The 27,997-nt window shown below is 40.9% G+C and overlaps 1 protein-coding gene across 19 annotated transcripts in view; it reads left to right on the forward strand.

The window, feature by feature from the left end:
* Positions 1–27,997, forward strand: part of SRGAP2 (SLIT-ROBO Rho GTPase activating protein 2) — a 236,803-nt gene that overhangs the window by 110,772 nt on the left and 98,034 nt on the right. For all 19 annotated transcript variants that reach the window (XM_023640439.2, XM_023640440.2, XM_070266562.1 and 16 more), the window contains one exon: positions 11,218–11,380. In XM_023640439.2, coding sequence (XP_023496207.1) covers positions 11,218–11,380 — 163 coding nt within the window. The remainder of the gene's footprint in view (positions 1–11,217; positions 11,381–27,997) is intronic.

A 27,997-nucleotide genomic window follows, 5' to 3' on the forward strand; every position in this document is an offset into this window, starting at 1 on the left:
TTGACTCTCTGTCTTCTCAATGGGCCTCCCCACCCCACTCTTCCGTCCCCCCGCCCCCTCTCCACGTGATGCCTTGCCGCACTGTACCTTGTCTCTTCCTTCTGTGCTTCAATTGGCAATATCTGGTTTCTAAAACTGTTGTCCCCATTTTCACCCTACGTGAAGATAGTTTTAACCATCAGGATGAGACTGGTTGATAATCAAGCTGGGGTTCTTGCTCTTTTTCTAATTGTCTTTGCTCTTTTTGAATCTTCCATCAAAAGCTAAGGAATTTCTGTCCTTTATTCAGATAGAGCAGGTGAGGCTGGGGCCCCTGTGTCTGTGCGTACATTTACAGGTCAAAGAAGTCACTATCTTGGGAGTCAAGTCTTTGTTCCTCTACTGACTTTATCAATAGGAGTGCAAAAATGTGCCAGTCCCATAGCATATCCCTGGGTATTGTAGACAGGGAGCGTGTTCCTTGGGAAGCAGTGGCATTATACCCACACTATCACTTTTGGAATCCTCATTCCCGGAATTTGCTAACAGCTTTCTCCCAGTGTTCTACAGAACACCATTTAACTTTAACATTTCTAGTCACCGTGAATATAAGAGGAAGAAAATCGGCATGGTGGGGCCCCTTACTCACAGGTGCATCATGCAGATACTGGCAGTCATTTACAGAGTATCAGAAGAAAGTTGTTGGCATATTCCAGTAATTGTCAGGTGCCCACTGTGACCAGAGTACTGAACACTGCAGGAACTGTCCTCCGGAGAAGTCCACAGGCTTTCTGAAGTTCAGGGACCCCTGACTCCTGTGCAGATTGTGGTGCATATGTACAGAATATCTCCCCCCACCTTTCTTTGGAGGACAATACTTGAAAGAAGATCCTCAGATTCTCAAAAGAGTCAGGGTATGTAATCACCCCCAAAAATATTTTATAAGAAATATTTTATATTGCCAGCTGGAATATACACATGCACAGACATAAGTATATTTTTAAATAAATGACTGAGAACAACATTTTCGCAAAACACTACTTACAGATTTTTGCTCTGTGTGATATACTCTGATGTTTTCTACTTTGTTCTGTATTATGCTGTTCTACTGTTTCTGTTTCATTTTTTGAGAAATTCTAGGTGATGACCTGCAGAACTGATTTTTTTTAACCTCACTAATGGGTTGTATGCCACAGTTGGAAAAGCATTGCTTTAAGAGCATTTGTTCTTAAAATTTTGGTGTGCGTTAAATTACCTGGGATAGTTATTTAAAATGCAGATTCCTGGGCATCACTCCACCCCTAGAGAATCAGAGTCTGTGGCAGAGGAGCACAGGAATCCACGTTTTAAACCAGAACTCCAGGCGATTCTGATGCAAGGTGATTTGGGGTCCTGAAGACTCAGAGAAACTACTCTCTTACAGACTTAAGGGCCTGGCTGCTCCAGGCTGCAGATCAGATCACACGCGTGCTCGGAGATGCTAGATGCTAGTGAGTATCACCCGAATCCAGACTAACAGTCTTCCCGTTGCAGCATGGCCTCCATCACCCACACTCACTCCTGGGTCTTGCTCTCCCTTGATAGTTCTCTTTTTCTACTATCTGTTCTGGTCCTTGTGAAGGCAGTGAAGGAGTTAACTAAGGCCTTGGAATAGAGAGTGAAGGAGCTGAAGTGTCATTTTACAGAGTGGCTGAGATGTGGCCCGGCCCTCCAGTAGGTGCCCAGAGCCAGTCCCAAATTAGCATGGCCTGAGAGTTAAACTGCTTTTCCTATTCACCCGCCTTTCATGTGGAACCGCGTGCAGTGTGTCGACGTGCTTGCCGGCGCCGTTGGGCACTAGCAATTTTGCTCCTCCGGGTTCATGGGCCCTTGGCATTCCTGTTATGTGTTGTCCTAGAATAGCTCTGTGCTCTGGGGCGGGGGCAGCTGGGCATTGTCCCTTAACTCTGTCAGTACCAGGGCTTTACAGATGCTAAGGGTTTTTTAGTTGAAATAGAGCAGCAACGACAATGAAATTAGAAATGACTGCTAGTCAGGAGACCTGGGTTTTGCCTGGCTCCCGAGCCTCAGTTTCCTCACTTAGAGAATGACAAGTTTGATCTAGACTCTAGACCATCTTGAAGTCCCTTCTAGCTCTGAAATTCTTTGATTCTATTTTTTGTACCCTCTGGCTTGTCTCTTTGCACTTAAAAGTCTTCCCTTTAAAGCTTCTCCTAGGTTGGACACAGGAGATTCACTGAGTTTGTGAATTTCCAGGAAACCAGATTATAAGTTAATGGCAACAACATCTATTCCTATTTAGTGCACTGATGATGTATGAAATTTATAAAACAAGTTCATTGCAAACTTGGGTAATAAGCCCTGGGAATTTGGGGACACGTTTGTCTTTTCAGATGTGACTCTAGCCACTTTGTTTTGTGGGTGTAAACACATTGTGTGGACTGTCAAGTAATAATAATAGTTATAACAGTAATAACAAATGATGACGATATTGATTTGTAGGTATAGAACGCTTTAGTGTTTGTGAAGTATTTTTATAGATATCACCTTATTTGACTTGATCTTCACAATAGCCATGTGAGTTAGGCAGAGCAGGTCTGCTGTCCCCATTTATTTTTCTAAGGAGATGAAGAAATGTTGAGGCCCAGAGTACCTCTGTGACTTATCTGAGGTTACCTGGCTAGTAAGTGGCAGAACTAAGATTAGACTTTAGGTTGTAAGCCTGGCTCAGGGTGCTTTCCACAGATTACCACCTTGCTGGGATGGGGTATCATCATTCATCCAGATTCCTTACAGACCTGTAGAATTCAATAACCTGCAAAACCAGAAATTGACGAGGGCATCTCCTACTCCACCCAAGCCTTTAAAATTTTGCCAGCAGAGTATCGGCATGGTTAATAATATGCTGTAATTTAGAGTACACGAGGCGATGGGCATACAAATTCAGTCACTCAACAGCTACTCAGGTACACGCTCAGCAGCTGATTAGGCCAGGTTGATGGAGGCTGTAGATATTAACTATTCATTAAATGAATTGTCAGAGGATTTCTTTGGCTGTGGCATCTGTCATTAGTCAATGCTGATTAAGTACCCACCCATTCTTGGTAATAGATGTTCATTGAATATTCCAAAATATACCCCATCCTCAAGAGACTTCCTTCTAGTAAGGCAAGATAAATATCAAAATAACACATGAGAACTGGTAATGATGCATGCAGCTCATCTGATGACTATTTAGACTTTATTCCATTTAGTTTCATAGAATTGAGTCATATCACTTTATTCCACCTTCCTCATTGTTATCACAAACCTTGTAAAGGAACCCATTGTCTCATTAACAGATATTCAGGAAGGGAGGTCTGAATCTTAGGGGTACTCCTTCTTCCCAGGCGCTTGTTGGTACTTGGCATACTTAAGTACCATTTACCAGGCAGGAGGAGTTACTGGCTGTAGATCAAACTTCTCCGCTCGTGCCTGGTGCCTGCTCCAAGGGCAGTGGTTACTGCATTGAAAATAAGTGTGTGGATTTCCAAGTGACGTCATTCCAGTTTGGCACAGACAGGTATTTATTTCTCCAGAATGAACTACCAGGGGTGAGCCAGACTGTCTGGTCTCAGTCATCTCCCAAGATTTCATTCATTTAAAAAGTCTGTTAATACATCTGCATGTACTTTTTTTCTCTGTATGTTTATCATGTGCTGTAATTACTTACGGGGTTTCTCGTGACATCTTAATTAACTACAGAAGAAAAAACTGAAGATATAATTGTAGAGTTGTTCACAGGTTATTCTATGGATATGTGGATCCAGCTGCTAAGGTGGATGGTTATAAAATCTTTCTAAACTGAGAAACGTATATTGCTTTTTATTCCTTGGTCACCAGTCATAGCTGTGTTATGTCTTTTGCTCTTGCTGTGATGTTTTATTTTAATTAAGTGAATTAGGCAGCTTCTTTTAGACTTTTTAATATGATCACAGCCTATTTGGGGGGATGTTCAGGGGGGAATTTAATACATAAGTGGAGTTCTAGGCCCTTAGTTCTACGGATCATATTGGGCTGTAGCACATAGTGTTTATTCTTTAGCATTTAGATTGTACCCAGAGTACATAAGGAAGGTTTAGTAGCCTCTTTGTTTATACTTCTCTATAGTTCTGACAATGCTGGTGGTAAGACACAGGTCCCAGGTCTGCAGAAGCCATAGCGAGAGCTGGTGGGCAGGCAGATCTTCTAAATCAGCAAAATCAGAGTTTCACAATGGTTCATCTAAGCCACTGTACACACAAGCATCAAGACCGAGATAAGATGTGTGGGTTGTGGCTGATGGACAGTCTAGGAGCAGGAAAGCCATGTGTTGGATCCAGGAGGTCTACAAACATGGGAGAAGTGGGTCGGAAACAAGAATGTTGCTCCCTTTATCCCTAGTGCCCAGAACTGTGCCTGGTACATTTTAGGTGCTCCATCAATATTTGTTGAATGAATGAAATAAGAAGACTTTAGAGATCGGGGACTCAGGGAAGGAGCTTGGACAATAATATGTCAGAAATCTAGGCAAGAAGTCTGAATGACAGAGATTCAGATCTTGGGTAGACCCCCTGACCGTGTCTGGTCTCATGGGGTCCGCAGAGCTGTCTTGAGTGATTCGAAGAACCTCCACCCTCCTCTCCCTGCCATGAACAAGGGGTGGGTGGCGGTAGTTGAAGGGAAAGCAAGGTCTCTTGCCTGACAAAAATTGATAGAGACGTTTCCAGTTAGATTCTCCAGTGGGTTGTATTTGGGAACCACTCCCAGTTCTCTGACCTAACGCAGAGGAACCTTGGTCCTATAATCATTCAGGAAGTAGTTATTAAGATGTCAGACACGGTGCTAGTCCAGTTCCCAACTTCAAAGCAGATTCCTGAGCTCCCAGCTCTTGGACATGCCATTATCCCAAGGGAGTGGCTGGGCTCCTTGGAATTAATCCAGAGCCACAAGAATTCCATTTCCATACAGCTCTTCTCCAAGCCTGATTATATGATACAATTTAGACTATTTTGAGTAAGGTGGGTACACCACTGCTTGACTCTTTTCTAATCATCTGTCTAGGCTACTGAAGACAATTTATGGTATTGTCTCTGAAATTTGAAAGCTCATTTCTCCATACATAGAAGACACATTTTTGCCTTTGGCCCTTTTCTCTTTCTGTCTCTGAACTCTCTTACTCTGATCTCATTGCTGACAAAGCTGCAGCCAAGCTGTGATAAGCCCAGAGAAGTGTGCCTGCCCCCTCCCTGCCTGCCTGCCTGCCCACCTGTCTTGGAAAGATGCCTCCAGGCAGCCAGTGTGCTACTGGGTCACACACCCAGCAGCCACCATTACTGGCGGAATCTTTTTCAAGTCAGTTCCTACCTTGGTGATTTTTCCCCCTCTTTCTTTTAACACTTTCCCCAGCAAATCCAATCCATACTCTGGCTTATCTGGGTCAGCAAGGGTCTGATTTTATGCATGGCACTGTCAAACCATAAATCCGCTGCGGCTCTGCCTCTCCATCCAGCCCGTCTGCTTCTGTCAGCATCAGCAAAATGCATAATAGAGAAAATAAGCCGGAAAGGCTAATAACTCTCATCTGAATAAAATAATCTCTTTGGCTGGCTCAGTTCATTTCCTTTTAATCAAGGTGCCAGGAGGGAATTTAGGTTTAAAAATCCAGCCTCCCCCTTGTCACTAGTTCCCTGTCCAACCGTCACTGAACGATCCCTTTTATTATGCGTGTATCTTTTTTTAAAATCCTCCTCATAGTGGGGTGCTCAGAAACTTATATCGAATGATGTATTTAACTCATTTTGGGTTTTGTCTCTCATCCTATATATGTCTATTTTTAAAAGTGAGGAAACAATATTCTCTTAGATGTCTTGATATTTGCCATCTCTATATACAGACTGGCAGGTTTGATAGGAATTCTGAGAAGCGGGCCTCTGTGGAAGGGCTGAAGCAGCCAGGGTTCTGGCAGCCTGGGCACCCTTGGCTTCCCTCCCATCTGCCTCTGCACACAGCGTCCTGTGTGGAATGCAGGAGTGATCGCTCCCCGTCGCCCCTTAGGGGAAGGACAGTGGAAGATTAAATTCTGCTCTCCCGTTGGTATCTCCCTCACGTCTTCCCAGAGACTTACAGCTGCTTGGTTAATTGCCTGTTGCTGCTGTCTTATCCCAACCATTATTTGCCGTGGGCTGTGCATTTTCAGCAGGCTGTGCTCTTGGCCCTGGCCCAGGGCCGGGTGAGGAGCATGTTGGAAATTGATGAAAGCTGAATCTTAGTTTGTTTGGAAATAAAAGTAATAATATTTCTTCACATCTGTATAGTGCTTTACTCTTGATGTAATTTTTTTGCATCCAGCATCTCATTTGAACCACACAACAGCCCTGCGATGTGGGCAAGTCAGAGACAGTTGGCCCAAAAGGAAATGGACCTCAGCAGATCAGTGCTTCGAAAGCTCAAGCCATCCAGTAATGCCAAGCTTGTGACCTGCATCCCATCTGCAGGGCTGTGAACATGAAACTTATTAATTAAATGGCCACTTAGGCCAGCAGAGCTTCCAGGATTTTACGGTCATGCTTTGAAGATCTTTAGGGAGCTAGATGTACACTGACAGGGTGTGTGTCCACTTTATGGGGTATATGGAAAAAAGGAAGTGTAATGTCGCGGCCAACGTGGGGCCTTTTCTGGAGTCAGCTCTTCGCCGCGGATATTGTGGAGAAGTCCGTGTGAGCATTTGTTGCTAAGTTTGTTGAACGTCCACAAGTAGTCTAAGTTGAAGGAGAAAAGCTGGGCTGATGTATCTGAAGCTACTGATGCAGCCACGCAGGTTTGTCTCCTTCAGTGCCTTTATAATGAAAATCTCTTCTGTGGATGCGTAGCCAGCTTGTGACTTTCTGGACCTCCTCTTTTTTTTTTTTTTTTTTGACTCTAGAGTCGTTCCCTCTCAAGTACAGTATTATGTTTTCTTAATCTTCCTCCTGAAAAATTGTTTAAGTAAGAACAATACTTCTGGGTATTTTGTCTGCTTTTTAGAGATTAGTGTCTGAGGAGGTTTGCAGCTGTTCAGCACATTCCTAAGGGATGCAGACCCTTTTCTTTAAATGCCCGAGGATTACACAGCCTACGCCTCCGGGGGCGGGAAGTAAAGACACTGTACAAACAAGTGATAGATGGAAAAGATAGAAAGACAAATTTCAGTCTCCTAACCAAACGAAGGTCCCTTGGCTCTAGCAGCCCCAAATAAATGAGGCTAAAGGCTGCTGAAGCAGGAAGCCACTCTCACAGAACCTTAATACACTCCTATGAAATCACGTCTCGTTGACTTGCTTATTTTCCAGCCTGAAGTGTGTTTCATCTTTGTTCTTGTTGGCTGGGAAAATTGTCTCTGCAGGATATTTGTGTCCCCTCCTACCACATACCCTTCACCTCTCCTGGCCCACACTACCGCAAAATAAATAAATGAATTAATTAAAACACCTCAGTTGAAAGGAGGAATATGTCTGAGAAAGCATACATTCTCAAAGAACCAAAAATATTATATGAAAAGCCTCAGTAATAGTAAAAGAGAGTGGGAACCCCTAGAAGAAACAGACAGCAGAGTCTAATACTGTTTTTTTAAAGCCAGACTCCTTTTTTAAAATAAAAATCTTGCATAGAACCCCCGTAGAGGCAGCAGATCAAAGCAGTATTTTATTGGTGTAAATCTACTTTTAAAGTGCAAATTTATAAAGAGTACTTATTACAGAGTCAATCAGTGAGAACAATGAGGCTGTGTTTGTGAATCCAAAATATCAAAATTGGGCTTATGAATCCTACTTGCCGTTTTATATCGGTTTCAGCATCCAGGTTATTTCTGGTTCTGACTTGTGTTGCCCAATACCAAGAAAATCCTGATTCACACCGAGGAGTTGTGATCTTGAGATAGTTTTAAATTGATCTCGATAAAAAGAAGGATATTTTTGTTTTGAAGTTGGATCACTAACATTGCCTAGCTATTCCCATTCCCGTTTGTAAATATGAATTGGATATGCTCAAAAACGTATAATCAGCACTACAACAATTGATAATGCGGTGGGATGATACTGAGCATGTGCCTTCTCCCTACCCAGCCGTGGTCTCCCAGGAACCCAGCATAGGCCCCTGAGCCTGCTGTGACCTGGAATTGAACTTGGCCACTGTGTGTCAAGTCATGTGCTCACCTGAACAGCTTCCCCCAAGGAGGCACACAGACTTATATTAAAAACTAAACCTGTGCAGAGCAACATCGCTTCTAACCAACAGGCCATTTTTCAGAGGTTCAGGTACACACCTTGATCCTTTATTCCAAAGCTTACAGTGAAGCTCGCTCCGCAGCCCATGAGGCATTGTGGTGGTGTCTACTGCAGGCAAACCGGGTGCTGGGTCTCTTGCACATTTAAGTGGAGGTTGCTCATCTGAAGGAGTGTGTTAGATCATTTGAAATTGAAGTGCGATTTTCTGTAATTCCAGAGTTTCTCGGAACACACTTTAAAAGCTTCTGCTCGCTAAAACCAATAATAGCTGTCCCATGACATGCTATAAGGATGGAAATAAATACATGTGATAAAAATACTTGTAGCAACTTAGAAGTCCCTAATAAATTTATTAGTGTTAAGTGATAGGCATTTTATTTTCAAAGATTCCCACTTTTGCCCATCCTTTTTATTAACTCAACTTTGTTTGCTCATCCTTTCCTCTGAGGGTCCCCTTGGGATTTATGCCCTGCATCCTTTTACATGGTGTCGATTGGTTTTGCTTCTCCTCCTGCTCTTGTGATCTGTGATGTGCACTTGTGAGCTCACTGGCCCTTCGTTCGTGCCTTTCATGTTCCATTGCATTAGAGGTCTTCCTTTGTCTCCTACACTGCACTGTGACATCAGCACTTTTATAACCACTGAAGCCCCTAATACTGCACTTTGTTCATTTAAGATGTTTATTCGTTTGTGAAATAGAATTGTGGCATTGTTTTCATGTGTGTAAAGCACTATAGGAAACGAACTAATAGAGGCCATCAACCCATGTTCACCTGTAAGAAGCAGATTGAAACCAGTTTCAAGTGAAGGTCTTGGGAGATCTGCCCTTTTAAAAAGCAGAATGTAATTGCCTCATAGATTCCGTGCTGACCGAGGATGTGGATATCTTCCTACCTGATAAAAATGTAAATTAGATTATTTAGGATTTTTTGACTGAAATTCATTTGGAATCAGTTTAAAAGTTCTCTTGCAGTGGAAACATCAAATGTCACTGAGTGCATGTGCTCCACTCTCTCACCATTTTGAGTTTAGGATTGTTTCTTGTTCACTTTTTTTTTCAGATGCTAAACAGTTTGAAAGGAATGGATTAATTACATGCATCTCTCTCTCTCTCAGCTAGTATATATTTTTTATTTCCATAGAAATCTTTAAATTTCCCTGGAAACATCAGTGACATAGTGTTACCACAGTAGTTGACACAAAAGCATTAGGGATATTGACCACAGAAGTGCAATGCCTGGGGCAGTGGGCAGGTATAGAACAGTTTCAGTTTGGACTCTAATATTCATTGGTTTGAAGCAACTTCTTGGTGCTGGTTAGACAGGTATTAGATCTCACAGTCTGGTGTGTTCTGAAGCCAGAGGAGGTGTGGCCTGACTATTAGTAGTTGCCTTACTATAGACTTGGAAAAGCCCTTCCAGCTTGAATTCCATGCTCTACACATCACAGGTGCCTGGCAGCCTCCAGCCCTGAGTGAAGGCAGCGATGCCTTGAGAACCAAGCCACTTTCGACTCACTTTCTTTGCATTAAGAGTCTGACCGTAGGGAGGGAAGAGGCAAAAGAGGGGTGAATAGGTTGTGTGTCTTTGAGTGATTAAGAGCATTCTCTTTGCAATTACGAGGCTTGGTTCTGAATTCCAGCTTTGCTACTTTTTAGCTATGTGACCTTGAACAAAATATTTAACCTTTCTTAGTTCAACTTTCCTCATCTGCTGAATGTGGTTGATAACTCCCGCTTCATCAGGTTATTGTGGGGTTCAAGGTAAGCAACGTGAGTGTAGGGCCCAGCCATGTGCCGAGTGTACAGTAAACCCTGATTATTAGTATCACAAACAACCACTACTTTCTGTTTCTCTCCTTAAAGAAATCCCACTTGCAGATGCAGAACTTTCTGTTGCTTAAATTAGTGCTGTGAACTGAGTATAATAATAATAATTCTGGGGCTGGCATCCCACATAAAATAGAGGAAGACTGGCACAGATGTTAGCTCAGTGACAAACTTCCTCAAGCAAAATGAGGAAGGTTGGCAACAAATGTTAGCTCGAGGCCAATCTTTCTCGCCAAAAAAATAAATAATAATTTTTCTGGATCACAATGTTTTCATTAGAAATGAGCATCTTGGTTTGGCACTTTACTGTTCCACTCAGGCTGTAGAAGTTGTAGGAATATGTATGTTCAGATGTGGTTTGTGCTCTTGGTTGTATGGGACAAGAGATAATGGCTCAATCAATGAAATCAAAACCCCCGTAGATGCATTCTGTGGGACTAAAAAGATTTTAGCATCTTTTCCCTGGCAGATGCCTCCAAAGCAGGCTTTGTTGACTCCTATGGTAGAGAAGTGTGTGAGGATGCAGTCTGCAGTGCTCACGTGATCTTATCTCTAGACAACATCTCTAACTTTTGTCCCTAACCCTAGACACAAACCAAATGACTTAGTGGCTAAGGTGATGGACTTTGGAGTCAGGCAGCCTAGACCTGTTCTGTTCAGACAACACAGAACTGTGGTTCTAGTCCCTGACTCTCTCTTACTATCTCTGTGACTCGTCCTTACTAGTTGTAGGCAAATAACAATCTCTCTAAGTTTCAGTTTTCTAACCAGTAAAATGGGGATAACGGTAGGTCATTTCTTACAACAAGCGATGGAGCTTAGACGAGATAATGTCTATAAAGCCTGCACCAGGTTCCTAGAACACTGCCCATGCTCTACAGGTAATCCTGCTTCTCCTCTTCCTTTTTCTGTTTCCCTCTCCCAGCTCCCTCTCTCTCCTTCTCATTCTTATTTTCTCCACTGAGTTTTTAGAAAAAGAGAAAACTAGAGGTTCAAGCTTCAGGAAAGATACTGCTGTTTCCGATTTGGCTTTGATTGCTGTGATTTTGTGACATGGCCTTAGTCGTAGATGTTGGCCCTGGCTGCTTACCAACATTGATTTTTTTTTTTCTTGCTGTTTCTCTGCAGGAAGGATCAGAATGTTCTCTCTCCAGTCAACTGCTGGAATCTCCTCTTAAACCAGGTGAAGCGGGAGAGCAGGGACCACACCACCCTGAGTGACATCTACCTGAATAATATCATTCCTCGATTTGTCCAAGTCAGCGAGGACTCAGGAAGACTCTTTAAAAAGGTAAGTATCTGTTTCTTGTCACAGAGATACTTGGATGGAGCAATGACACAATCTTGTGAATAAGAGAAAGAGTATCTTATTGGCACACCTGAAAGGCTTTCCATTGGTCATTCCCTACTATGTACTTGTGGAGAAAAAATATAGAATTGGCGTGCTTTTCTTCCTTTCTCAGCTGAATTAATAGTAGCCTGAGAAAGTAGCGCTTTACAAGGTACAAGCCTGAGACCGGCAGCATAATTCACGATCTGCATACATTAATAATGGCTGTGTTCGGTCTATTTCCCTCAGTGATTTGTGAATCTGCTTAGATTTGGGGACCTTTGATGTTGTTTCATGTTTTCCTCCTCCAGTTCATTTAGCAAATTCGTGTATGTTTATGTTTTTGGTTTAGTTCTCTTTCCAAGTTCTCATCTGGGCCAAGGTGAACTCATGAATTTGGTTGTTCTTATCATGACGTATCTACATATCTTTAACTTTGGATGCCTGAATGCTTTCTGAAACTCAGTTGTTGGTCACAGTTCCTTGGGTGTAAGTTGAAAAATTTGACCAAGGAAAAAACTCAAAATTAATTGTGATAATCTTAAGAAATTTATGCCAAATTCACCTTACCCATCAGCAGTGGAACTAGCCTCTTGGAAACTCAGGAACCTCTTTTCTAAGCTCTCTCAGCCCGAGCTCTCAATGGAGTCATTTCTTCATGACTTTTGGTTACAAATGGTGGCAAAAGCCTCAACCATGTTACATGATATACCATGTCTAATACTCAAGCTCAGACATCCCCAGAAAACTTCTTAGAAGGCAAATAATCTTCCCACAAGTTATAGATATAAAGAAGACATATAAGGTATTTTGTTGGTTTCATATTTGGGAATTCATTGGTTTCCAGTTGACAAAATCCAGTGTTAAAATTTGAGGTTGGGAGAGAAAAGACTTCAATAAACAAGACTGTGGTCGATAAGAGCCATAGCTCTTGGTCAGTTTTCCAATTCTTAACAGGAGGAAGTTTTCCAGACAGATCTCACTAGGTCTGGAGTTAGAGCCCAGTTTCTTCTGTTTATATCAGCATGAAAAAAGAAGTGATTTAGAATATTCCATCTACATAAGTGCATCTGTGAAGGGGCTTTCCCTGTGTCTGAAAGACAGGATATTAAGGGTCCAGTCATCCGACAGTGAAAAGAAGGGAGAGAAAGATAACTCCTCCCAGAGCTCACTGGCTATTTTTAGCGGCCCGGCTGTGCTCTGATTGGGGCCATCCTTCATTTAGGGTGAGGGTACTTTTCACCATCTCCTTGGTTTCCAGCATCTGCTCTAGCTCGCTTGTCATTAATTTGAAGTATTCTGCAACACTTGGTAATGTGTGTATGTGACTAAAATTAATGACTGTAGTTAATAATACTGTATTGAACACTGGAAATACGCTCCGAGAGTAGATTTCGGCTGCTCTTTTCACACACACAAAAAAGGTAACTATGTGAGGAGATATATGTTAATTAGCTTGACCGTGGTAATCATTTCACTTTGTATATGTATGTATATCAAATTGTCATGTTGTACACCTTAAATATATACAATTTTTATTTAAGAAATTATTTAAAAACCTACTTAGGTGGAACTTTGACAGTAATCAGATACCACTTCAGCTCCTCTCTGTGACCTTGACAGCCCATTAGACTATCTCAAGAAGGAAAAGGTTGACTGATGGTTTCCTCCTCCGTTTCTCTGTTCCTCTGAGAGAAAACTGTGAGAGATGTTCAGCTATCTAGACTTCACTCAGTCTCCCAGCCCCCTTTTCTGCCAGCTTTAGAAGGTTCAAGAAAAACCAAACTGAGAGTCTTATAGCCCCTCCAAATCTCAGCAATGTTCATGCCGAAGACAGCCAGTTGTCAAAGCACAAGTATTCCTAATTCCTCAAGAACCATTCACATTTCAGCCAAGGCCTGAGTGCAAGCCATGTGTGCAAGACATGGAGCATTTGCCCCTCCAGAAGGAAGATCCACCCATGGGTGATACTCCTGGTTAAGATCTCAGGGCGTACCTCCTTAAGCTGTGCATTTCTATGCTGGGGGTGTAAGGAAGACTTCCTAGTTACTCACAGGACTGTTTATAGGTTATATTTCATTGAAGAAAAGTGCACACTTGATAGGCTTACAGCTAAATGCATTTCTACAAGCTGAGTGCTCCTGGTGGGCAGCTCCCAGATCAAGACAGAGTATTTCACTACTCCAGAAGCCCCTCTCATGCTCCCGTCTAGTCATCAGGGGCTTGGGAGGAGTCCGCCCCCAAGGATAACAACTGTCCTGACTTTGAACAACAGAGATTAGTTTTGGTTGGTTTCCTACTTTATATAAATAGAATCATACAGTGCGTATTCTTTTGTGTCTGGTTTCTCTCATTCAACGTTATGTTTGTGAGATTTATTCGTATTCTTGTATATAGTTGCAGATCATAGGACTTTCCCTTGACCTTTATAACTTTTTCTCTTTAACTTTGTAACTTTATAATCAATTAAATTATTATTGATTAGAGATGTGAATAGGATTGTTACATAGCCAATGCTTACTGTCCCACAGGGTGAATAATCTCTTTCTCTCTCTCCCTTGGGGTCCAATGTAGGCAGAGAACGCTGAGGTGGAAGCTGGCTTGGCTGATCTAAACAGTAGGTTAGTTCTGTTTTGGCTAGATGAGAACCTCCTTGCTTTCTAGTATTGGGCAAAGACGCATTCTCTCTCCGTACCTTAGTTTTTCAATCTCTTTTGTTTAGAATGTGTTGTTCATGAAGAATTAGAATCCCACTGGTTAAGTTACAGTGGTCAGGTAAGATATGTGAGGAATGTACCTGGCCGTGCTGTTGGTTGTGTGAAGCTTCCCGGAGCTTGCCGTGTGCCGTCCGAGCAGAAGCCCTTTTCCGAGTGACCCTTTCTCCTGGGCTCAGCTCTGCTAGTAACTCTGAAGCCTTGAACAATTACTTCTCTCTTCTGTGCCTCAGTTCCCTGAAGTTTAAAAAGAGTATTTGGGCTGGATGATTTCCATGCTGCCTTCGAAATCTCATATACTGTAATTCTTTGATGACAAGGATATCCTACACTGGGGGCTTCCTTCTGGTTGTTGGGTGACCTTTGTTAAATGGTGATAGATAAATTGCAGTCCCCGAGATAAGGACAAACAAAAGTGGGTATTGGTTTGGAGAGGGGCCTAGCTTATGCAATTGAAGACCGAATTTCTTGAGAAATGAAGCATTGTTTCAGATGCTGTTATCTGTCATGGCCAGCAACCAAGAGATGCCAAACTGGAATCCAAATGTATAAATTAGATATACCTTTTACTTTACCTGTAAACTCGGTTCCAGCAGCAAAAGGAAAATCCACATTTCTCTGGAGATAGGCTTCAGAAAAGATACCTTTATTTCTGGTTCAGCTATGAACACCTATGAAAATCTACCTGAGTTTTGTGTGAATTTGAATTTATTTGTCACTGGCAAAAGTCACGAGTTTTCTTCCTTTTTAATTCTTTTTTTTTAATCTATAAAACTTGATGATTCACTGGCAAAGGTTGTGATAATCAAAACTAACATTTTTGAACACTTATGTGCCAGGTACAGTGTTAAGCACTTTATATGCATTGTCTTGTTTAATCGTTACAATAATTCTACAGGGTACTCACTGTTATTATCCCTGTTTTGTGAAGGAGGAAACTCAGGCTTAGAGAGATGAGGCAAAAAAGAGGTGAGGCTAGTATTTAAATCTGGTCATCTGGTGCTAGAACCCAGGTTTCCATTTCCATGTTCCATTAGGACTCTCTAGGTCTGGTGTGCAGAGTAGAGGGTATTCTGGGTTTTCTCACTCTTTTCTGTTGAATCCAGATGTTTCACTTAGTTACAGAATTAACCTAACCTTTTCCCTTGCACACAAACCTTTAAGGGGTATGGAGGTGTTGACCATCAGCATTGGGTTGTTTCTCCTACCTGGCGTCTGGGCAAGCAGCTGGAGGTTGGGAGTGAAATAGGGCAGTATATTTTTCTCCTCAGGGGCAGAATCTCTAGTAAGAGAGAAACAAAGACTCATTAAATGTGAGAACTGGCCAAAAATCTGGCCCACAGCTAATTCAGCTAATCTGTGGGTGTCAAGGTAGCTGCACAATTGGCCCCTCTATGCTGCTGAACCCCCGTAAGGGATGCTCCCTGCTGGCCCTCTGGTTTGTGGTTATGTGTGTGGGACATATTTTACATTTTGCATGAAGCCATGCTGGAGATTCCTTTAGCTAAATATAACGTCTAGAGAAAGTAGCCTCCTGTCCACAGCTTCGAAACAGACTCACTTTGTCTAGGGCTCCACGGGAAATTGAGCCCATTTGGTGCTCCTGACATCTCCTTTCGTGTAATGAAAGCTCAGTCTGTCTAACCTCTGTTGGAACCAAGGTTTGGGCAAATATTATTGCTGCCAACTTCATTTGTTTAATGTGGTGGCTTCGAAAACGGTGGCCAAACGCTGCCAAGTCTTACTCCCAGCTCCATGTCATCTCTGTAAAAGGCATGTTCTAAAGAATCCCACTAAGGATAGAAATAATTTTTCTCACTTTTTCAGTTTAAACTGAAATAAACTTGGGTGTGCTTTTTCCCACAGGGGAGAGGACGATCCTCTTCTCTCTCCCTCCTTTCACTTAGCTGGAACACACAAAGTACTTCTGACATTGCATTTCAACTCACTATTTCTAGCCCTTCACAGCTGCTCACACTTAGCCTTGGAAGCCAGTCAATTCAGACAGCCCTAAGACTCTCAATTGCATGCTGCTTTTTGCATTATTCCAGTTAACCAGACTCCTGTTTTACCTTTATTGCCCTATGGTTCTGTGGTGGAAAGTCAGGTTAAATTGGGAAAGCTAGGTCAGATTCCCAACAGACCAGCAGTGCTCAGCTTTGCCCGTGTGTGAGAGTCACTTGGGGAGTTAAAAAAAAATCTTAAAGATTTCTTAGGCTATAAAAGGCATGAACTATAAAAGAGAAAAACAGATAAATTGGACTTCATCAATTCTTGGACTTTTACTCTTGGAAAGATATTGATAAGAAAATGAAAGACAAGCCACAGACTGGGAGAATATATTTGCAATACATATAACTTAATACTGAGACAAACTACCCCAAATTTTGTAAATGGCAAAAGGCTTTAATAGACACTTCACTAAAGAAGGTATATAAATGGTCAATAAACACATGAAAAGATGCTCAGTATCATTAATCATCAGGGAAATGCAAATTAAAACTATAAGGAGTTATGCTACATATTCACTAGAATGGTTAAAATTAAAAATACTGACAGTACCAAGTGTTAATGAGGATGGACGGACTTCTTATATGTTGCTGGTAAGAATGTAAAATGGTACAACCATTTTAGAAAACAGTTTGGCCGTTTCTTATGAAGTTAAATATGTACTTACTGTATGACCCAGCAATTGTACATCTAGGTCTTTACCCAAGAGAAATAAAGACGTATATCTACACAAAAACTTGTACCTGAATATTCATAATAGCTTTTGTTGTAGGCTGAATAATGGTCCTCCCCAAAGATGTCCATGTCCTGATTCCTGGAACCTGTGAATGTTACCTTATCCATATGAGACTTTGCACACATGATGAATTTGACGATCTTGTGATGGGGATATTATGCTTGGTTATCCAGGTGGGCCCTTTATGCAGTCAGTAGTGTCCTTATAAGAAGGAGGTGAAGGGAGATTACAGACAAAAGAGAAGAAGGCCATGTGATAGAAGCTGAGGGAAGCAGAGTCACAAAGAGAAGATGCTAGGCCACTGGCTTTGAAGATGGAGGAAGAGGCATGAGCCAAGGACTGCAGCTCTGGATGCTGGAAAAGGCAAGGAAGTGAATTCTCCCTGAGGCCTCCTGAGGGAATGCAGCCTTGCTGCCACCTTGCTTTCAGCTCAGTGAAATTGGTTTTGGATTTCTGACCTCTAGAACTATAAGAGAATAAATGCATGTTGTTTGAAGCCACCAAGTTTGCAGTAATTTGTTATAGCTGCCATAGCAATCCAGTATTTTATTCATAATAGCCAAAACTGGAAACAACCCAAATGTCCATCAACAAATGAATGGAAAAACATATTGTAGTGTATTCATATATGAATACTACTCAGCAATAAAAAGAAATGAAATGCTGATAGATAGATAAGGTAGATAAACTCCAAAAACATGCTGATTAAAAGAAGCCAGACACAATGAGTACATTCTGTAATTCCACTTATATGAAATTTTAGAAAAGATAACTCTAATCTATAGTGATAGCAAACCAATCAGTGATTGTCTTGGGGCCAGGGTCGGGTGAGGGGTTGACTGCAAACAGACACAAGGGACCTTGCGGGGTTATAGAAATGTTACATAGCCTTGATTATGGTAGTGGTTACATGAGTGTGTGCGTTTGTTAAAACTTATTGTATGGTACACTTAAAATGTGTTGGTTTATTGTATATAAATTATGTGAAATAAAGTTGATTTAAAAGATGATTTTAAAATGCCATGCCAAGACCCCACCCCAGGGCAATTGAATCAGTCTCTGGAACGGGACCTAGGTGATTTTTGCACAGGGCCAGTATTCAGAACTACTACCGTGGATACTCTGGTTTCCATCTTGGGGAAACCCAAGAGCACAGAGGACATCTGGAGCTGTAGGATCCTGCCTGTCTGTGTGAGAGCCATGTTTGCCCCGTACCAGACAAAGTTGAAGCGTCTAGGCAACCCATTGCTATTTCCCTACTTTATTCTTGGAGGGTGACAAAGGGTAAATCTGGCTTCAGATAAATAAGTCACACTGCAAGAAGTGGGAGTTGCAGGAAGTGTTCTGAGGAAGAAATGTAAGAGGTTCAATTAAAACCCTTCTCCAGGGCCCTCAGTTAAACATGTCCTTTTCCCATTAGCAGATCGGTCACGAGAGAATTGCCATGACCAGTCAGAGTTCCTTTGGCACACAGGAAATGGGTCTGGCAGTAAAAGAGGAGAAGGGAGATTTGAAACTAAACGCAGTACACGTTACCTACCTACCTGTTTATCGCCTTTGGATTGGGCTAGGGTTTCCTCCGGAGGCTTTGAGTCCAGCTGTTGGGCATGTGTGGGGAGAGAGGTGATGGTACTATAAGGAGGTATGTTCTGTGGTGGTGCTGTCGTAAATAAGAAAAGGAGAAGAAGTGACCCACAATGCTGGTAGAGTTGAATGTCCCTGGTAGGTACTGTAGATTGAATGAATGGAGAAGGAATGGATCTCCTAAGATTGTGTTCTTCCTTCTTGAGAAAGGGTTTAACTTGGAGACGTCTTTGGCAGAAGGAGGAGATGTCTGATTCCCTTCCCTCTCTTCCTGCATCCACCCTCCCCGTCCTCACCGAGCTCAGTATCTGTTATTGATTGAATTTCCTCCACGTTATAACATGGTCACTAACACTGCGCACTAACCGTTGTGCGGTGCTTTACAGACAGCTGTTCCAGTTGCCCAATTTATCTCGTTGGTAGTAAAAATCTGTTCTGATTAATTGAGCTTTATTCTTTCATATCTGATGAAGAGATCCTCTTTAGAGAAAAGAATAGGATGTGAAGCCGAGCTTGTCTGAGGAGGGGATGGAAGGCTGCCAGGCACTTCAAAGGTATCTCTGCTGATAAGGGGCATCAGCTTTGCTGCCAAAGCCGGCACTGAGGGGAGCTTTGCAGCTAGCGCTGTTTGTGGTGTTTTAGCTTTGGTTTCTGTGACACCAGGTCAGCAGCATCTGTATCCTCTCCCTTGGAGCTTCTCTCTGGGTGGTCCAGACTTTTTTGGGGCTTAGGAAGATTCAGCTCAGAGGGAATGTGTGCATCAAAGATATCTGCATTCTTTTGCTTCAGTTAGTTTATATCTTTGTATTTTTGGTCGTTTAGTTCTTGAGTATCTATCTGCCTTTTCTAAAAGAGCCCAAGGTGCTGTGTTGAGAACATTCAAAGGTATAGTGGTACTTCAATCTTTATGAATCAAGGGATGATTACAAGAATCTGAAAAAGAAAAATTAAAAATATGGAGTATGGGAAAGAGAGGTATAGTGGACAGAAAACAAAAGTGTCCAAATGCAACCTTGTGTAAACTAGAAACTAGAAAGCTATGCTGTCAGTAGGTATGTTAGTGATCACTATACAGACAGTATTATGCTAGATGCAAAAAAGAGCTTAAAATCAAATTGAGGAGGGAGATTTACCCCCCCAGGAGCTTAGGGCTTTTCAGTCCACTTAGGGCTCCCAAAACTTCCTGTGGGATGATGATGACAACAATAATACTAATAACAAGCTTTCATAAAATGCCTATTATAAATATTATACACTTTAGTAGGCCCTAATTGTATGTTTTCTCTAATTTTTTCATGTTTTTTGCGTTTTTTTTCCCTTAACTTTTTACAACTATGTAATTAGCATCCAATAAAGGAAAGGATATTGCCAGTAGCCCACAAGCCACCCTTTTGCCCCCTTCCATTCAGTACCCCCCGAAAGGTAGCCAGTATCCTGACATCTGGCACAATATAAGCAGTTGCCAGTTTTTTTTTAATGTTATATAAATGGAATCATGTGCTATTCTTTCAACAATTTAAATATGTCATTCTTTTGTTTCCTGGCCCCTGTTGTTTCTAATGAGCAACCAGCTGTAACTCTAATTGTTGTTTGCTTGTGTTTAATGTTTTGGGGGTTTTAGGGACTGCTTTTAGTGCTTTTTCTTTGTCTTTGGTTTTTAGCAGTTTGACTGATGAGTCCGTGTGATTTTCATTGTATTTATTTGACTTGGATAAGTACAATATCCAAATATCCTGGATCTGTGGGTAGTGTTTTTTCTTCAATTTGGGAAAATTTCTGGCACATATTTTTCTGTCCCATTTTCTCTTCTTGCCTTGACTCCAACTGCATGTTTGTCAGGCTGCTTGGTACAGCCCCGCAGGTCATTGAGGCAGGTTTTTTGTGTGTGTGCTTCAGTTTAGATGATTTCTAAAGTTCCCCAGTCCTTTCTTTTGTTGTGTCCAATCTGCTATTAATACCATTCAATAAATTTTTTAATTTCAGGTGTTGTGTTTTTTAGTTTTATGATTTCCATTTGGTTCTTTTTTAGTTTCCATATAACTCCTGAAATTTCTCCTCTCTTCACTCGTTATTTTTAAAACATATTTGGCAATTATTTAAAGAGTCTTAGCTGCTATTTTCAATGTCTGCATCATCTGTGGTTCTGTTTCTATTTATTGATTGTTCTCTTGACTGTGGAACACATTTCTTTATTTTTTCACATCTGCTAATTTTTTATGACACATTGTACATTATAGATGGTGCATTGTAGACATTCTAGATGTGCTTATCCTCCCCTGAAGAGTGTGAAGCTTTACTCTAGTGGGCGGTTAAACTCCTGGTTGATGACCTTGAACTTGTGGGGAACTGGTTTTATGCTTTGTTAAAGTGGGTCTACTTTGGTTTTACCCTTAGTCCTGGAAAGTACTCTATACGCTTAAGGCTTGATCTTTCTGGGGTTTCTAGGGAAGGCCCAGGCTGTTTATCAAACCCCTCTAACTTGGCAGGCTTTGAGCTCCAAGTTCAGCCTCCCCTACAGTGGGCAGCAGCCAGGATGACCAGTGGTCCCGGTTTCCCTGGGGCTGAACAGGTTCCTGGGGCAAGAGAATTTCAGTTTTCTCCATTCTGCTGTCGATGGCATTTGTATAGCTTCATGTTTGAGGCTATTATGAATAATGCTGCTATGAACATTATATTGGAAGGTTCTTTTCCTTCCCATTGTATAGTCGAGAAAATTAAAGCTCACGTTGGTAAAATACTCTTCTGTAAGACCAAGAAGTTGGTGACGTTGGAATTTGAATTCCCATGTTCTTTCTATTATATCACCCTACCACCCGTGTTTCACGTTTCGCGTTTCAGGATTTATAGGTGGTGAACCTGGTCACAAACTGAGCTCTAAGGATAGTGCACTCAAAACCTGCTTCTCTCTCTTTCTCCCCTCATCCCTTTTCTTTCTCTCTCTTCCTCTCCCCCTCCCTTTTCTCTGCCTATCCTTGTCCTGTTACTTTTTCTCCTCTCTTCCTCCCTGCTCTCAATTCTTTTGAATAAACTTTTTAAATTTTATAGTTCATGTGCTTTGTAGAGAATTAGAAAATAGAGGAAGCAAAAACATAATAAAAAAACCAAATCGTATTGTACATACTATTGTGTAATCTGTTATTTTAGTCAAGCTCTTCACTTTTCCATCTTAGTAAATTTTCATCTCATCGGATACCCAGGCTATGTAAACATTTCCCTAATTGTCCTTGACAACTCGTTTGCCCAGGCCAGTATCTAACGCACACTGGTTTTCTCTCCCTGAGTCTCCTCTGCTCTAGTACTGTTCCTTTTCCGTAACACTGATTTGTTGAATAGACCAGACCAGCTGTCCTGCAGATTGTCCCACCTTCTAGATTTGTCTGGTTGCTTCCTTGTGTTGTTGTTTAACTTCTTCCTGTATCCTCTGTATTTCCTGTAAATTGAAAGTTGGTTCTAAAGGCCAAATCTATTCAAATTATATATTTTTGACAATGCATAATAGGTGATGTTGGTTACTTCATGTTGCATCATGTCAGGAAATGCGTAATATCTAGATAGCCCACCAAAAGTGATACCAATATTGATTTCCCCAGATTAGGGTGATGACAGTCTGAACCCTCTGTATGGTGTTGTCATACAAATGTTGGGTGCCAGCCCATTCAGTCATTCATCTGATGATTTTAACATCAATGATAATTCTAGCCAAGTTACTTTTCATCCTCTCTGTACCTCTTATCCTTGACCACGATGCCTCTCTGAGAAAAGAAGACGATAATTAATACAACTCATCAGGCACCATGTGAATAGACAGTAGTTTGCAAAAACTTATTACTCCTGGGAGAGACTACACTAATGGTGTGGGAAGCTGACTAGGTACCAATATTTTATTATAAGATTCACAGCAATAATAAAAATAATAATTCTAGCTAATACTAAATGAGTGCTAACCATGCCCAGGGACTATGTTAAGTACTTTACATGTATGAACCTATTTAATCATCACAACGACCTTTTAAGATGGGTACTGGTTTTATCATCTCCATTTATAGATAAGAACATGGGCAGAGGGGTTAAGCTCTTGACTCAAGTTATACAGCTGGTTGGTGGCCAAATCGGGATTTGAGCCTAGGCAGCCTGCCGCCCCTGCGTCATCCTTTCACATCACCATGTTCTGCTGCCTCGCATTTTAGAAAGGTTGCAGTCATTCTATTGGTAAGCCAAAGGGCCAGTGCTTCTGCAAGGAATTAACGGCTTGTGCATTCTGCAGTCGTACGTTTAGATGCTTCTGCCAGGCCAGTATTTCCATTGTGCTATTCTGATTCAGCTTCTTGCCCAGCTTGTCCAGACAGAGTAGGCATCTTTGATTTCAGCCTGCCTTCTTGCAGGACTGGCTTCTTTTGATTCTCCTGTTTATCGTTGTCAAGAGTTTTCCTTTGCATTTCTCCCTTTGAATTCATGCTTGTCTGAGCATGAATTTTATTTAAAATGAGAAAGAAATTAAATTCTCCTTCTTTTGAGATAGGATCTTCAGTTTTTCCATGCTCTTCTTTCCTTCAAGAGAGATACTGGACTTTCTCATCTTTTGGTTTTTCTGCCTTATCCTACCTTTGTTTGTTTTCAGGCTCAGCTCTTGGGTTGGTTTGGTTTGTTTCCTTCTTTTACTCCCTGCTGCACAAATCATTTGGGTCTGTATCCAGCTTTTCCTAATGTTTACTCAACATGAAACTTCCAGTTATAGTTTAGTTGTAGTTGTCTGCGCTAATTCTTGTCTTCAGGAGACCACAGGAACCTAGGCGCATCTCTCCTTGTGGTCTCAAGTGCTGCTGGAATCATCCTCTTGGTGAACTAAGTGGTTATTATTAAGGCCAAGGGACAGGACTGAGAAGTGACATTTCCTGTTTTTATTTTCTGTTTCCTTTGATTTTAAAGCAAATAAAAAAACGCTGTAGCTTAGATTCTTTTCAATTGTAGAAGTAATACATGTTTTTTCAAGATATTGTGGGGAAATCAAAAATAATAAAAAGAAAATAATGATTACTTAGAATTAGTGTTAACATTTTGGTGTATTTCCTTCCAATCTTCTTTTCTTTGCACACTTTTCTTTAGACAATTAGGATTGTATTGTATATTAAATTATGTGTAATTTTTTCATTTAACATTTTTTGTCAGCGTTTTTCCATATCATTACATCTTCTTTAAAGATGTTGTTTTTATTTTTTTGTTTATTGTGGTATAATTGACTTACAGTATTGTGTTAGTTTCAGGTGTACAATATAATGATTCGACATTTGTATACATTGTGGAATGGTCACCATAATAAGTCTAGTTACCGTCTGTCACCTTTCAAAGTTAATACAATATTATTGACTATGTTCTCCAGGCTGTAGATTACATCCCCATGACTTATTTATTTTATAACTGGAAGTTTGTACTTCTTAGTCTGCTTCACCCATTTCACCTCCCCACCAACTCCCCTCCCCTTTGGCAACCACCAGTCTGTTCTCTGTATCTATGAGTCTGGGTTTTGTTTTGTTTTGTTTCTCTTGTTTATTAGATTTCACACATAGGTGAAAGCATGTAGTATTTGTCTTTGTCTGCTTAGTTCACTTTGCATAATACCGTCTAGGTCCATCCATGTTGTCACAAATGGCAGGATTTCATTCTTTTTTATGGCAGAGTAGTATTACAATGGATAAAGAAGATGTGGTGTGTATATATATAAATATATATGTATATATCTTCTTTATCCATTCATCTGTTGATGGACACTTAGGTTACTTCCAAGTCTTGGCTATTGTGAATAATACTGTAATGAACATAGGGGTGCATGTATCTTTTCAAATTAGTATTTTTGTGTTCTTCAGTTGGATATCCAGCAGTGGAATTGCTGGATGAAATGGTAGCTCAATTTTTAATTTTTTGAGGAACTTCCATACTATTTTCCATTAGTGGCTGTACCAATTTACATTTCCACCAAGAGTGTGCAAAGGTTCCTCTTCATCCACATTCTTACTGGCACTTGTTATTTCTTGTCTTTTTGATAAAAGCCATTCTGTCAGGTGTGAGGTGGTATCTCATTGTGGTTTTGATTTGCATTTCCCTGATGGTTAGTGATGTTAAGCATCTTTTCATGTGCCTGTTGGCCATCTGTATGTCTTCTTTAGAAAAATGTCTCTTCAGGGCCTCTGCCCATTTTTAATCAGATTATTTTTTTTGTTATTAAGTTATATGAGTTCTCTATATATTGTAGATATTAACCCCTTGTTGGATGTATGATTTACAAATATTTCTCCCATTCAGTAGGTTGCCTTTCATTTTGTTGATGGTTTCCTTCACTCTGCAGAAGCTTTTTAGTTTGATGTAGTCCCACTTGTTTGTTTTTGCTTTTGTTTTCCTTGCCTTTGGAGGCAGTTTCAAAAAGACATCACCAAGACCGACATCAAGGAGCCTACCACCTACGTTTTCTTCTAGTTGTTTTATGGTTTCAGATCTTACATTCAAGTCTTTAATCCGTTTTGAGTTCATTTTTGTGTATGATGTAAGATAGTGGTCCAGTGTCATTCTTTTGCATGTGGCTGTCCAGTTTTCCCAACACTATTTATTGAAGAGACTGTCCCTTCCCCATTGTATATTCTTGCCTCCGATGTCACAAATTAATTGACCATATATGCGTGGGTTTGTTTCTGGACTCTGTTTTCTGTTCCGTTGATCCATGTGTGTGTTTTTATGCCAATACCATACTGTTTTGATTTCTATAGCTTTGTAATATAGTTTGAAATCAAGGAGTGTGATGCCTCCAGCTTTGTTCTTCTTTCTCAAGATTGTTTTGGCTCCTCTGGCTCATTTGTGTTTCCATATAAATTTTAGAATTATTTGCTCTAGTTCTATGAAAAATGCCATTGGGATTTTGATAGGGATTGCATTGAATCTGTAGATTGCTTTGGGTATTATGGGCATTTTAACAATATTAATTCTTCCAATCCATGAGCATGGGATATCTTTCCATTTATTTGTGTTGTCTTCAGTTTCTTTCACCATTGTCTTATAGTTTTCAGTGTATAAGTCTTTCACCTCCTTGGTTAAATTTATTCCCAGGTATTTTATTCTTTTTGATGCAATTGTAAGTGGGATTGTTTTCTTGATTTCTCTTGCTGATAGTTCATTATTAGTGTATAAAAATGCAGCAGATTTTTGTATATTAATTTTGAATCCTGTAACTTTACTGAATTCGTTTATTAGTTCTAATAATTTTTTGGTGGAGTCTTTAGGGTTTTCTCTATACAGTATGTCATTTACAAATAATGACAGTTTTACTTCTTCCTTTCCAATTCGTATGCCTTTTATTTCTTTTTCTTGCCTAGTTGCTGTGGCTAGGACTTCCAACACCATGTTGAATAAAAGTGGGGAGAGTAAGCATCCTTGTCTTGTTCCTGATCTAAAAACATTGTTTTTATTGACTATACAGCATTCTATCTTCTGGTTATCCCACAGCTTATTCATACATTTCTTAGGGTTCTTTGACTCTGTTGTCTTGACTATGTACTGGACCATGTTCTAGTATGTCCAGAAGTGATCCAGAATTTCATTGGCATCGTCTTGGAAGTCACTTGTTTTGGGGTGTCTGAGTGGTCTGTGCTTTCATTTGGAAATACCCTACTTCCATTTGATATAAGGCAAGGAGAGAGGGTTTCCCTCCCTTCTTCTTTCCCTTTTTTCTTCCTCTTCTATCTCCTTTATTGTCTCTGAGTTCAGGTGGGAATCTAAACCTCAGAGCTATGCCTGAGCCTGGGCTCTGATGGGTTCAGTGGAGTTCTTTCACCATGCTCAGTTTCAGTTTCCTCATCTTTGCACTGAAGAAAATTACTCGTTCCCTCACTCTTCCTTCCCAGTATGTTCTAGAAATTAGTAAAACTTAAGAAGAAAGTGATCTGCAATTATTAAAAAGACAAAAGGTAAAAATGTTGGTGAGGGTGTGGAGAAAAGGGAACCCTTAAACACTGTTGGTGAGGATATAAATTGATATAGCCACTATGAAAGACAGTATGCCAGTTCCTCAAAAAATTAAAAATTGAACTACCATGTGATCCAGCAGTTCCACTCCTGGCTATATATCCAAGGAGTTGAAATCAGTATCCAAAAAGATATCTGCACTCTTGTGTTCATTGCAGCATTATTCACAATAGCCAACATATAGAAACAAGCAGATGTCCTTCAGTGAATGAGTGGATAAAGAAAATGTGATATATGTATATGCAATGGAATACTATTCAGCCATAAAAAAGAAGGAAATCTTGCCATTTGTGACGAGATGGATGAACCTGAAGGGCATTATGCAAAGAGAAATAAGCCAGACACAGAAAGAACAATACAGTATGACATCACATATATGTGGAATGTGAAAAAAAACCCCACTAATTTCATAGAAACAGAATAGAACGGTGATTGCTTGAGGCTGGGGGAGGGGGAAATGGGGCAATGTGGGTCAAAGAGTACACATTTTCTGTTGTAAGAAAAAGTTCTGAGGATCTAATGTACAGCATACAGTTAATAATACGGTATTATGTACTTGAAAGTTGTTGAGAGTAGGTCTTAAGCACTCTCACCACACAAAAAATAGAGTTAACTATGTGAGGTAATGGATGTGTTAATTATCTTGATTGTGGTAATTATTCCACAGTGTATATGTATATCAAATCATCACGTTGTACACTTTAAAGATATACAATTATGGGGCTGGCCCCGTGGCCGAGTGGTTAAGTTCGCGCGCTCTGCTGCAGGTGGCCCAGTGTTTCGTCGGTTCGAATCCTGGGCGCGGACATGGCACTGCTCGTCAAACCACGCTGAGGCAGCGTCCCACATGCCACAACTAGAAGGACCCACAACGAAGAATATACAACTATGTACCAGGGGGTTTTGGGGAGAAAAAGGGAAAAATAAAATCTTAAAAAAAAAAAAGATATACAATTATATTTGTCATTTCTTCCTCAGTGAAGGTAAGAAAAGCAAGTGATGTGCAGAGCTTGGTGTGTTCATGGAGAAGAGTGTGCACCTTGGGCCTCCTCCCCGCTAGGGGGATCTTTGTCTCTCTAGCTGGTCTTTGTTAGCAGTGTGTTATCACATAGGGTAGAAGGGAAGTACAGACGGCAAACTGGGAGATCCAGTCTCCAGCTTTAATCAGCTCTTCTCCAAAGCCAAGATAATCTAAGCCTTCTGCCCACATAAGCATCACATCCTTTCCTGCCTTGCCTCTTCCCATGACCTTCTTTTCCTTTTGATGTTCATTTTGAGGGTGGAGAGTAGAAAAAATCCTTCTCTTTTTGCAGCTCTCTGAGTCAGTGGCCTTTCTGGGCATTTGAGTTCTTAGGCAGGAAAACTGCATAGCCCACCTGATTCTTCTTTCAGGGGCTCTTTAAAAAGAAAAGAAAAGGAGCACTGCTTTATTTAAATCCAAGAGCGTAAGTACCACTACCATTTCCTTCAGTTCAACTTCAATCAAAATATTATTTGATTGCCTGTAGTTGCCCAGTATTCAAATAC

The sequence above is a fragment of the Equus caballus genome, chromosome 5, assembly GCF_041296265.1.
Source record: "Equus caballus isolate H_3958 breed thoroughbred chromosome 5, TB-T2T, whole genome shotgun sequence".
NCBI lineage: Eukaryota > Metazoa > Chordata > Mammalia > Perissodactyla > Equidae > Equus > Equus caballus.